Source organism: Phragmites australis, chromosome 15 (genome assembly GCF_958298935.1).
Source record: "Phragmites australis chromosome 15, lpPhrAust1.1, whole genome shotgun sequence".
In the NCBI taxonomy this organism is placed as follows: domain Eukaryota; kingdom Viridiplantae; phylum Streptophyta; class Magnoliopsida; order Poales; family Poaceae; genus Phragmites; species Phragmites australis.
This window is the reverse complement of record NC_084935.1, coordinates 17,349,503-17,362,808: the sequence shown is the minus strand read 5'-3', so window position 1 is coordinate 17,362,808 and position 13,306 is coordinate 17,349,503. Positions and strand designations below refer to the sequence as shown.

The 13,306-nt window shown below is 40.6% G+C and overlaps 1 protein-coding gene across 4 annotated transcripts; it reads right to left on the bottom strand.

Moving 5' to 3' along the window:
- Nucleotides 1–2,952: 2,952 nt before the first annotated feature.
- Nucleotides 2,953–12,718, bottom strand: LOC133892696 (tryptophan decarboxylase 2). Of its 4 annotated transcripts, none has more exons than XM_062333604.1 (15): nt 12,486–12,718; nt 12,151–12,325; nt 10,708–10,780; nt 9,601–9,831; nt 7,629–7,792; nt 7,341–7,481; nt 6,686–6,745; nt 5,874–6,038; nt 5,608–5,664; nt 4,630–4,694; nt 3,879–4,002; nt 3,599–3,736; nt 3,411–3,501; nt 3,122–3,257; nt 2,953–3,043 (listed from the first exon to the last, which is right to left on the bottom strand). In XM_062333604.1, the coding sequence occupies exons 1-15, from the start codon at nt 12,701–12,703 to the stop codon at nt 3,022–3,024; spliced, it is 1,860 nt and encodes a 619-aa protein (XP_062189588.1). In that variant the 5' UTR covers nt 12,704–12,718; the 3' UTR covers nt 2,953–3,021. The 4 variants fall into 4 exon arrangements, with proteins under 4 accessions (XP_062189588.1, XP_062189591.1, XP_062189589.1 ...); XM_062333607.1 differs by having other exon boundaries at nt 12,431–12,568; XM_062333605.1 differs by having other exon boundaries at nt 10,708–10,776; nt 12,431–12,568.
- Nucleotides 12,719–13,306: the final 588 nt, after the last annotated feature.

Here is a 13,306-nt window from a genome sequence, read left to right as displayed (position 1 = left end):
ATTTATAAATATTGACCATATATAATATTAATTATGTTTTTAATGGTATATGTACAATTATATTCGAGAAAAGATGTAATTTTAATTTTGCACAGAGCCCTGTATACTACGGTACGGCTCTGTCTACGACCATACACTGTAACTGTTGGAGTACCCACGACAGAATTCGGCCGCTCGGTGTTGATGACAATCAGTCAAACGTATGTCAGCGTGTTCCACAGTCTACGGCAGCCCACTGTTCAGTTCAGTTTGAATGTTTGTGATCAAGCGACTGATCGACAAAAGACGTTGAACAGTATTTTGCAGCACAGCGGAAGAAATCACGCTTATTCGATCAGCCATCCAGCTAATGTTGATATTTTGTATATATCTGTATGTTTTATTTTTGTTTGCATGTAGTTAGTATATTTGTGTAGTCTGATATGGCTTAGCAGGAAGAGTATGTATGGATATGGAGAGATGTCAACGTGTCGTGCGAGACAGACGTTGCCACGTGAAGAGCTGTTGCATGCGAGAGTAATGGAGCCAACATACTGCATAAATTAGTCTCTGAATCAGATGGTGTCGGAGAGATTTGGCTAGGTAATTATCTAATGGTTGCATGCATAAGCTAATACAAGTAATTTGGTTAAGATAGTTAGTACATGCACATCATTAGTTAGTGGAGTAGTTGCACACGTTCTGGACGTGGGATGGCATGTTTGAGTTCGTGGCTGAAGAGTCGGGCTAACAGGCCATATAATCCTTGCGTCGTTTGCCTATTTAATCAACAGAGAAAAGCCTGCTGCAAAGCGTGTGAGGCAGCACCAAACAACTTTGTACGTCTGTGATTTGACCGTGAGACAGAGAGGTGAGTGATTCACCAGCTGTGCGTCACGTTCCAAGAGCAGAGAGGTGAGCGATTTAGTAAGCTGCGCATTGCGATCTCGCGTGACCGAATCACCGGGAGAGCTACGCGACGCGTTCCAGGCGAGCTGTGGTGCCAATTGATCGAGAACGCTGCCAACATTTGGTATTCAGAACCGAGTTATGACCAAGAGGATGCCGCGCGAACGATGCTTCACCGAGCAGAGTCATTGTGAGCAGTGGCCTGGGCAACTCGACGATGACAGCGACGGCGGGAGGCTCCCGTATCCAATGGTGACAAGGAAGAACTATATGACGTGGTCATGAGGATGAGGTACCTCTTACGAACCAACAGTGTATGGGATGTTGTTGTTCGTGAGAAGGTGTCCAAGGGCATCGATGAGAGCAAGAACCAGCTGGCCTTGACGATCATCTCCTAGTCAATCGACGACAAGACGCTGCTACAAGCCGTGGAGAAAGAGACCGTCTTTTATGTGTGGGTGGCACTATGCTCTATGCATGTGGGCGTCGAACGCGTCCAAGGAGGCAAGGATTCAGTCCTTGCGCTCGGATTTTGATAACCTTAAGATTAGTGATGCAGTGGATGATTTCGTAGAGAAGTTCATGACAGTAGTTGGGTGCATCTATGAGCTTGGATACGCGATGGAAGAGAAGTATATCGTGAAGAAGCTGCTACAAGTCATCTCCAACAAATTCATCAATGTTGCTTCGTCGATGATGTTTTTCGACGACATCAACTCTATGACCATGGAGGTCATTGGGCCACTGAACGCACATGAAAAGTTGCTCAAGGGATGGGAGGTCGAAACGGAAGAGCAACTTCTCATGGCAAGAGGACATGACTCGTCACGAGGACGTGGTCGGGGCTATCATCATGGCTAAGGGCGTAAAGACAAGAGCAAGGTACAATGCTATAAGTGCCAAGAGTATGGACATTACGCTTGGGAATGTCCTAAGAAAGAAAAGGAGGAGAAAGCCCTGTTAGGTCAAGGCTATATAAGCGACGAACCAGCACTTCTTTGAAGCTGCATGGAGAATTGCATATCAAGATTAGGGGGTGATTGTTGGAGCTAATCTTGATATTTTGTATCTATATGTTTATTTTCGTTTTGCATGTAGTTAGCATATTTGTGTAGTCTATTGTGCTTAGCATGAAGAGCATGCATGGATATGGAGAGGTGCTGATATGCCGTGCGAGACGGATGTTGCCACGTGAAGCGCTGCTGCATGCGAGAGCAATGGAGCCAACATACTGCATGAATTAGTCTCTGAGTCAGGTGGTGTCGTAGGCCGAGAGATTTGGCTGGGTTTATCTAGCGGAAATGCTCCCCTTCACACGTCTAATGCATCAGACGGATGGCCCACTCAGCCCACAGTATCATTATGTCGGCCCAAAAATATTTCTGCATCTCTAATATTTTAGACATTCAAATTTAATATTTCAGATGTTATAAAAATTTGTTGCCATAATTATTTACGTATGTTGCATCCCAAGAATATCTTGCGTATAGATCTGGACCCGAAAAAATTATTCGTTCGAGTTAAGTCTTATATATCTCTAATGTTTCAGATGTTCAAATTTAATTTCAAATTTAATGTTTCAAACATTATGAAAATTTATTGCATAAGTTCTTCGAGAACGTTGAATCCCAGAATCTCTTGTGTACAGATCCGGACCCGAAAAAATTATCCATTCGAGTTAACTCCTATATCTTCGCATTTCCAATATTTCAAACGTTAAAATTAAATGTTTTAGACGTTATGAAATTTCGTTGTAAGAGTTATTTTCGTATGGTGCATCTCGGAATATAGGAATTAACTCAAATGGATAATTTTTCGGATCCGAATCTATGTGTTTTTTTTTTGCAATTTTTTTATGTTGCGAATGTTGATTTAAAATATTACAGATGTTAGTTTTTGATATTATGATAGACAGTTGCAACGTTTGATATATCGGACGTCTCGACGCTAGCTTTGCCGTTTATCTAGTGGTTGCATGTATATGCCAATACCAAGTGATTTGGTTAAGATAGTACATGCACGTCATTAGCTAGTGGAGTAGTTGCACATGTTCTGGACGTGGGATGGCACGTTTGAGTTCGTGGCTGAAGAGTCGGGCTAACAGCCCATGTAATCCTCGTGCCGACTGCCTATTTAATCAACAGAGAAAAGCCCGCTGCAAAGCGTGTGAGGCAGCACCAAACAACTTTGTACGTCTGTGATTCGACCGTAAGAGCAGAGGTGAGTGATTCACCAGCTATGCGTCACGTTCCAAGAGCAGAGAGATGAGCGATTCAGTAAGCTGCGCATCGCGACCTCGCGTGAGCGAATCACCGGGAGAGCTGCGCGACGCGTTCCAGGCGAGTTGTGCTGCCAAGTGATCGAGAACGCTGCCAACAATCCACACAACAAATTGAAGCAGTTGGCTGAACTGGCAGCTTATCTAGGCTCCGAATGATCGGCATGAACACTGAGCAGCGAAGTGAATCAATGTACACTTGTATTTGTAACCTACAAACTTTCGAAGAGTTTGGTGGCCACACCTTGTAGAAGCTTCCAAGCAGCTAAGACGTGTTGCTCCTCTGTAAGCGGCGCACCTACTGCAAACCGCAAGACGAACTTGCCAGAAAGAACCTGTTCGGTAAAGTGGGGAAGAAAACAATGTATTATCAGTATAAGAACGTTTCTGGAGTAGCTATCAAGAGCACTGAAAGATTTGCTAGTGATGCACCGTATGAGATATGAAGATCTTCCCACTTGAGTTAGCGGCATCCATTAAATCATAGTTCAGTTTGCGAGCATCGTCTTGATCAGAGGCCGGGGGCAGAAGGCGGAAACAAACGAGTGAAAATGTCCTTGGAGTCACAACCTAAATTTTTGTAGCAAATTGGATTTTTCTCAGATGAATATTTCAGGATGCAGAATAAAATATTCTGTGATTTCAGAATCAAGTCAACCAAGAGTTTCATAACCTCGAAAAGAAGAACAAGGTTGTTTCTTTTCTATCTTACCTCAAATCTTGAATCAGAGATTATGAGTTGTTCAAAATGTTTGGCCAACTCAATGTTTTTTCTGATATAGCTTTGCAGATTTTCTATGCCATAAAGCCTCAAGACCATCCATAACTTAAGTGATCTGAAACAGAAGCTCCACTTGGTAAGAGAAATATAAAACTGTCATAATAATACCTGAGAAATTGCAATGAGTCCGAAACAGTGCATTTAGATGAAGAGGATGCTATATATTTTGATAAATTGGGCTAAGCAGCATTAAAAATAACATAAAATTTGTGGAATATTTTGGATGCTGTGGGAGGGGATCAAAAATAAGAAACAACTCCAGGGGTTATATATTAAAATAAAATATTAAGAAATTTCTATGGGATTGACTCAAATTATTGGTGGGAAATGTTCCAGAAAGGAGACAACTGATTTTTTTGCATGGGTGTAGAAAGTGTCCCAATAATCATCCAAGTCTCATTTACTTGCATAAAAAGTATGTTAAATGGACTTCAAATTACATAAGAAATGACTTGGTCAGCAAATTACCATGTACGCTAGCTATGGTAATATCACTACAACCTAACAGATCAATTCAATTTTATGTGTAGGCAGTTATAGGAAACACTGTGTAACTTATCATTGCAACCAAATACATGGAAACATCATTATTTCAGGAACAAGTAAAAAAAGATTAAAGTAGTAAGAATATAAGAGATCAATAGTACATAAACGGTAATAGAAATTGTCAAGTGGGTTTCACCTAAAACGGCGCCCAAGTGGAATTTGCCAATCTTTGAAATCAATAACATAATTTGCTTGGGAAGCCTGAAATGTTAGATTGCTAATACACATTAGCACCAAGAAATCATGAATTTACATTAACAGCTAACGACTTTTCACCGAAATCTCTTTTAGAGTAAACTAGTTTTACAAATACATGGAAGTCCTTTTTATTAAATTACAGAGCGGTCCTAAGTATTGTTTGTGAAACCCAATCCCTTTATTCTCTCGAAAATATACACTTCAGTTCTTTCTATCAATTTGACTAAATTACCAACATTGTCACCTTAGAGAATGGCACCAAATGCCCCTTAGCATGGAAGCAGCACTCATATCTCAGAATTTTACCTGGCCTTAAACTTTGCTAAATATGTTCCCCTAGTACTTCATTCTAGCTTTTTACTTACCTGTCAATGATGAACTGCTGATTTGCCAGTGAAATGAAGGCAAAAAGCAGAGCATCACTTGACTCCTAAACTGCCACATGGTTCACCCATCTCAACAACAATGCCCATCAATTTGGAGCCTTCATTCTATTGCCACAATAGCATTTAGGCTTGACCAACTAAAAGAAATGCCAAGTTACCTAAACGACATGCTTTGAAAGTTTAGGGACCAACCTTTTTACGTAAGTTTTAATTCACCCTTGCAGCTTAAACTCAATGTACAAGAAAAACGCAATGATAATGAATACATGGCGGATATGAGTGATGTGGATTAATCACTTAAGTACCATACCATTACATTCAGCTACAGAGCAGAACTTGTAGATTTCATGCTTTTTTAGTGGAATTGTAGATTTCATGTTACATAACTTTATTTGGGTTTGTGATCATCCCTGTTTTGTCACTCACTATCAAAAGATGCAATCTCTTTAATAGTAAAATAAATTATATATTGTCAATAATGCCGAAAAGGATTCGGAAAACCACAATCTTATGAAGGGAAAGAATCTTACCTTATTCTTGAGAAACTCTGGATTTGTAGACAACGATTGTATGAGATAACTTCTGTCCTGTTATGTGTGGTATCAATCTTTCCATTCAGTAACCAAATATAATCATAGTAAGATATATAGGAAGAACTAAAGAAAATAGGACGGCCAAAAGAAATTAGCTGTAATTATCTTTTTTAGGACAAAAACAAGCCATAATTATTTTAGTTCAATCATTCAGCAATACGAGGAAAACACGACATGCAAGTTGGATTCATCACATGGCCTACCTTCACCCATAGCAAGGAACAATCGAAGTTTGTGAGGAACCACTTATGTGCATTCATATTGAATGAATCAGCTTCTTCAACTCCATTGAGGTGATGTCGGTATTCTGTGCATATACAGGCACTTCCAGCATATGCAGCATCAATGTGGTACCACATGTCATGGGCCTAAGAAAATAATAAATAAAAACATTTGATGAATGTGCATAGTACATGCCAAATAATAATCGATGTGTTCATTCAACCATAGAAAATGCACAAGTTATGTTCAGAATAAATAATTAGTGGCATTGAGGATGTAGACCGAATTTCCAGTGAAGACATAGGACACTACCGGTTCCCACTGGAGAACCGGGGAAAAGCCAGACTGTTGCTAGATCAAATTCAAGTACAAATTTTGCTTATAAATCAGTTTGAATTTTGAATTAAAAAATTAAGCACAAATTTCATGAAAAGCCGAATTGTTTTAAACCTGGTCCTTCGAGGGATTTCTGAGAACCAACCAGTTACTGGCTGCATTCAAAACCCTGTGAAGTAAGTGCAAAATGTAACAAAAACAAAATACCAGTGCTTGCTCTATTTCAAATAGCATACTTGTTCCTCGAATAATGCATATAACTTGCTCTAGTTCTATCGGAGTTGACAATAAAATTACAAAATTCACATTAAAAGTTGATAAATTTGAAAAAACACTTTTTTGTGAATATAAAAACAATGGAAATATTAAATAGATAGACTGATTAAACATGTCTTTCATAGAATCTTAGTAACATCTATGATCATCCCTAATTATCATAATCTACATGTCTATCAACCTTTGCTATTTGTCCAAGCTCAGGCAAGGGGTCCACAGCTGACGATGATGTCGTGCCAACCTGCAGTAAATAAGTATTTTTTTTTCAGAACAGAATGTTGCCTTCGTTTGAAGAAATTATAAGTTGTGCTCTGCAAGTAGAGATATTTAATGAACCAGAAGACAACACTACATTTCATTACATGAGTCATCAATATGCAGTCACAAGAGCTAGTTAAGGACAGAACAACTCAATACTACAAACTAAGTAGCTATTTCAACATAGTTTTAAGCTACAGTTTCAAATTTAACACCTAAAAGCTATCGCCATTATTTTGCATGGGGTCTCAATAACAACAATTGAGTAATAATATTTCGTAGCATTAGATAAGGTTTCAACTTTCCAAACCTGCACAATGCCAGGAAAATAAAAAACATCCTATTTCTGAAGCAGATGAAGATCGAGAACAAATTGTTCAATATGACTTACATTACCGATAAGATAACTGAACTTTGATGAAATATCAGGATGTGAATTATCAATATAGTATCTCAAGTAGTTTGTTAGAAATAGTATAATAACTCAAGTTGAGATGTTAATGATCAGACTCATCAACAAGTAGTTCAATATCTACTCTAGGAAGTTGCATACGAAGAAAGTAGGGCATATTACTAACTGTTGCACAGATGAAAAATGGTATCAAGCCAGATGACAAGTCTGTGGAAATGGCCTCACGAACTGCTTCAGGTGCAACAGCATAGTTTGTATTGCAGTCAGCCTTTATAACTCTGAAATTCTCTGGGAAAATCCCTGCAATCTATAATCAGAAGTATGCCAGCTCAGGAAAGCAGAAAATACATCGAAAGTGCAAAAAAGGTCTGTAGAGAATGGGTGGATTTTTTATGACAAGTGAGACTCTGGCTCTATCTTCATAGCTGACATGTTTTTATTTTCACAGACATACCTGGCATGCCTTTTGCAGAGCAGAATGTGTCTGATCTGATGCATAAACCACCAGTTTTTCAAGGAATGTCTTCCCATGCTTCCTTAATGTTCTGTCTCGTGCAGCCAAGAGTACAACTAGAACTGCTTCACTGGCAGTACCCTGGATTACACCTCCACCAAGCGCTGTAAAGAGGGAAACAATGAATCAACTCTGAAATGTGACTTATGCAAGCAAGATGAGTATGCAATTGTATATGCTTTAGAAAATGGATATTTACAGACACTATATCAAGAGATAAGATCAGCATATATTGATTTCTCATATTTCATATACAAATTAGATAAGTTATATTGTTTTAGTACCTACGATGAATGGGTGCATAACCAGTGAAATGGACAGGTATTTCAAATATGTAAAAATTGGGCCTAGAGATAGGGAAGGACATGCATGCAAAATTCCAAGAGCAAACGCAACTTAATTTGAGTTATATAGAAAAGACAAATACTTAGATAATAGTGAATGTGCATTGTTCATTTGAGTTTGCTCTTGAAATTTTGCAAACATAGAGCACATCCTATCTCTAGTAATTTTTAGAGATATTTTTTTTTAAAAAAAACTTCCAGACTCCATTTTATTGCATTTGCAGTTGTAGGTCCATTTTCACTGGATATGCACCCATGACGAATAGCATAAATAACTAGTGCGAGACTCCAATGGATGAATCACAGCATTTAGAAACAGAAGAAACATTCAACATGTTAAAAGAGAAAGGAAATAAGATACATCGCTTAACATGAGCAATGGCCAAAAAAGAAAGGAAAAGACTTTGCCGAACATGCTTGTTAATCAAAGCTTCACATTTCAGATCATCAATTTTAGACTTTGTTGGCTTCATTTGATAATATATTTATGTATGTATGAACAGGTGTGAGACTGAAGGCACCGTAACAATCATGAAATAAATAGATAAAAATCTTTTAAATCCTCTCAGTAGCCAAGATAAAATGAGAAGGATATTACCACTTATTTGTGGAGACATAATTATAATGGCGTGCATTATCAAATATCTCCTAGAGTTATTACAAGTTTACAACTTAGCATTGTATAACAGATACAACTGTTAGAGTTGTATACCGCCTTACTCAGCCTGCACTACGCCCTCAGATTCACTACCCACGTGACCAAGCTCCACCATTGCTTGCATCACACCTCTGCTGCTGTGATCGGTCTGCATTGCACCCTCAGTTTGCTGCCATGCTTGGACTGTGGCGCTATCACTGCATCGCCACATTAGTGACCAAAGTTTGCCAGCGAGAACAAGGCGTGGCGGCCCAACTTGAAAGTGGTGCTGAGTATTGGCCCAATCAGGCTGGGTTTGTTGCAGCCTCGTTCGTTGGGACGTTCACAGTGGCGTTAATGTGGGTGACAGGGCCACCCAAGAAGAAGACAGGTGACAACAAGATTTAGTAGAGATATGATGAGTTTTTTCTGAGATAATGTTTGTTTATTGGGTTGACTGAGACGTTGTGAGCTAGTTAGGATGCCTTTATCAGTAGATACAAGATGAGTTTGTTTGAGATAATGCCAGTTTGTTGAGAGGAGATATGGATTGTTTGGGGTTTGTTGTTGAGATGCTTTCTCTTTTCTTTGCAACAGTTTGTAAGAGGAGAGGTGGTCTGGGGGCACAGGGGATGGGATGCAGATGAGAGAGAATGTACCATCAGCTGAGTCTTCATAGAAGTAAAGATTAATATATGCTTGGTATAATTATTTGCGTAATTACGCAGGATTTAACCTAGTTGGCATAATGCTTAGTGCCTCCTACTTCCTCGATTAGCTTATTGAAATTCATCACTTGAGAAATCAAGCTATAGTTCAGTTCTGAGGTGCTACAATATTAAAACAAAACCAATTTAATATTTCGCATGCTGAGATCACCAAAACATTTCTAACAGCATGCATCATGAAATAAAATGTTATGCACACTTACCAGTTGAAAGGAAATGGCTTGGAAGCTTAAGCATTTTTGCAAACCAGTCCAAGACAATAACCTCTAGTTCAGTTGCAGCAGGAGAAGTTATCCAACTGAAGCCGACAATGTTAAAGGCAGAACTCAGCATCTCCCCAAGGAAGCCAGCAGTGCTGCTATTGGAAGGATAGTAGGCAAAATAATTTGGACTTTGCCAATGGGTTACTCCCGGTACTATCTTCTCCCGAATATCTGCACATTACAGTATTTATCACAAATTAGAATAGATCAAGTAAAGGGTTCACTAATGTGACATCTAGCTCAATTTGGACTGAGTCCATGAGTGACCCATGAGTACATGAGTGCATATATTTAGTACCATCTTACTAGTTGAGTAAAAGTAAAATCAACTTATAAGGCCACTAAAGTTCATACCACCAATCTTGGGTTAACCCTTTTACGCGAAGTGAGGACAAAAGCATAAGCGGAGTAGTGGAGTGTGTGGTTTTCCTAGTTTGCGGGTACGTTTAAGCCGGTTTGAACTCTAAGTTGTTACAAATGGTATCAGAGCCGATCATCACGATTACATAGACGTGCGCAGGCCAAGGGCGTGGGCATATGGTGCATGGCATGTGTGGGCCTTGAGTGGTCACACAGCATGGCATATGTGCCGATACTGGATGCATGGACATGTGCTAAGAGGGAATGTTTCTGGTCATTTGCTCAAGTATGGGTATGTTGGTCCGACGAGGACGTTGGGTCATTTGAGGGTTGTACATGACATCTAGCCCGATTTGGATCGAGCCCATGAGTGCACAAGTGCATATGTTTAGTACCACCTTGCTAGTTGAGTAAGAGTGAAACCAACTTATTAAGACACTAGAGTTCAAGCCATCAACCCTGGGTTAACTCTTTTATGCGAAGTGAGAACGAAAGCGTAAACGTGTTTATGGAGTGTGTGGTTTACCCAGTGTGAGGGTAGGTTTAAGCCGGTTTGGACTCTATGCTGTTACAACTAACCCATGAAATGAACTTGCTTAACAACAAACAACTACTAATTATTGAAGATCAGGAATGGAAAGAGCGAATTCTAACGGTACTTGAAAGTGGACTGAAAGAAATCATCACCGTCAAAAAGGGCGTCCAAAGTATCAGGTTTGCTTGGGGCTGTATCTGGAAGAAGTTCCTTTAGATATCCTGGCTGCAAATAAATCACTCAATCAATGACTACGAAAGCATAAACCAAAGAACACTAAGTTAACTGTTGTTAATATATAGTCACTATACTGATATTTCACCACTGCACAATCTGAAGGTTGTATTGTTTGCCGTCACCTTTACGTAACACATCATAGTTTTTCCCTGTAGTGAACAGCTTGAACTGGAAAGAGCCGTAGAAAGGCGCAATAGGATGGCCTAACCAATCAACCTGTCCTCTATGCTGATGCAAACCAGAAACAGCAGTACATCTCTTCTCTGCATGTAGATATTCTACACGCGTGCATGCCACGCATCTGGAATGCAGTATAGCAGTGGCTGCATACATAACACTTCAACATGCCTCCTGGAGTACACACACGACTCTTCGCGAATGGTGGATGAACCTAACATTGGTTAGGGGAACCAAGAGAAGCAATATCCGCATCCTGGTATGCGGCCGATCTATGGAACTAATGCTGTAATGCAAAAAGGCAAAATAAAAATGCAGAGGAACTACTACCACACGACCACACAACTATCCAAGATTAAGGAGGAAGCAAGCACATGGACCTGGATGGGAGCAAAGTGCCTCGGCTAAAATTACAACAAGATAAAACAGAACGTTAAGGTTGTTTTGTGGACTTGTGTAGCTCTATCTATTTTCTTTATGACTCTCTTGAAGCGCCCATACACTTAAACTCTTCTGTAAAACTATTTATTTATTTGGCCCTTGTGCTCCTGAATTTTGTCCACTCTAACAGAGATTTAAGAATTTGGCAAGAGAGACAATTACAGGACATGAACTGTCCACTGTGAAACTTACATGCTACGTTCCATTTGAGTAATTCTTGTTTTGGAATTTGGCGTCAGGCAGAAGTGTGACAAGTTAGCCCCAGCTTGCCTCATGTCAACACGAATACTTGGAGCCTATTCGGTTAAGACATGAACACTGGAAAATTGCTTCAAAGAGATGTGGCACATCGCACATGAGATGTGTAGGATACCACACTTTTTTGTGTGGAACAAAACAGCTATCACAACTTTGACGCAGACAATTGGACCAACTTGACACACTTTTTTTTGGAATTAACGTGCCACACTTTTGACCGACCTTAAACCACACAATAGCCTAATAACCCCGCATAGCCGGTTTGTTTGACATACAAGTCCGGCTATTTGTGGCGACTTACAAACATGCCCGCATTTACACAACATGCATGGCACTCACTCATACGAGTACGAAAACATAGAGCACCATCCAGGTGACAGAGTAACGCTAGCATGCAGCATGTGACTTGTGAGCAGTCAATGAGTGATCTGAACACTGCAGGTAGGGAGGCCGTAGGGTATATAGGAGCGGAGATGGCGTGCCTGGACTTGGCTGAGGACGGGGAAGGCCTCGATGGATTTGTAGTAGTCGGCGACGAAATCCACCATCCGGTGCCCGCACTCCCGCAGCTGCTCCGCGTCCATCGGCCGTAGGCCCTCGCCACCACCGCCGCCGCCGCCGCTCCCGTTGGCTCCATTGTTGGCACCGCTCCCGTCCCTGGGAAACATCGAACCAATGGAATCAAGAAATCTCAAAAAGGTAAAAAAAAAAAAAACCAGAACAAGAAACCAAAAAGGAAAAAAGAAAAGAAACAGGAGGTACATAACGAGGAAGAACGGGAGAACACGGTAGGATCAGGAGAGATCGGGACATTTACATGTGGAATAGGATCCGCGGCCCGATGGGCTGGTTTGGTTGGACGGCGCGCAGGTGGTGCGGGTGGGGAGCGCAGGCGACGAGACTGAAAGAGCGAGAGGCGCGAGGGTAATGTACGGATATTTGTGGTTGCTGGGGGGCGTTTGGATTGTGGCGGTGGTTCGTTTGTAGGATAGGATCGGGGCGGCACCCGCAGCCGAGCCGCCAAGAATCAAACATGCACGCCCAGCGGATAAGTTGGGCGTCAGCACGGCGAAGGCACTTATGACATTGGGCAGGGCCCTTCGTTTACTATAGGAATAATTTGTTTTATGCCAACGGGAAAGTGTAATTCGGAAGGCTAATCTGAACCACATCAGCGTGTTGCTAAATCTTCGGGGGTTTTTTTGCCATCGCCGTCAATTCCGCTAGATTTGACAGGTAATGTTCTTCGAGAAATACCAGTCATGCCCGTCTGACTGGTGGGCCAACCTGCTCCCAGCATCTCAGATGGCGTTTGGATATGAGGGTAGGGAGGTTGGGAAGGAGAAATGATGGGTGGGTTAGAACTAATACAATGTTTGGATATAGGGTTTAGGAATAGGATATGGGGTCTTATTTCTCAGTATTTTATTTTCAATGGAGACCGCGCTTATGGCCCAATTATGGTGGAATAAAGAATTAAGAATTAAGAAATTATAAAAATGCCCTCCATATACATATATGTTCCTAGCTTTCTTTTGAAGAGTATTATGGTCATATAAAATGTTATATCTCAAACTCAAACCCAGTCCATTCCAAATAAGAGAATAGGAAAAATTTGCATAACCCAAACCCATACCC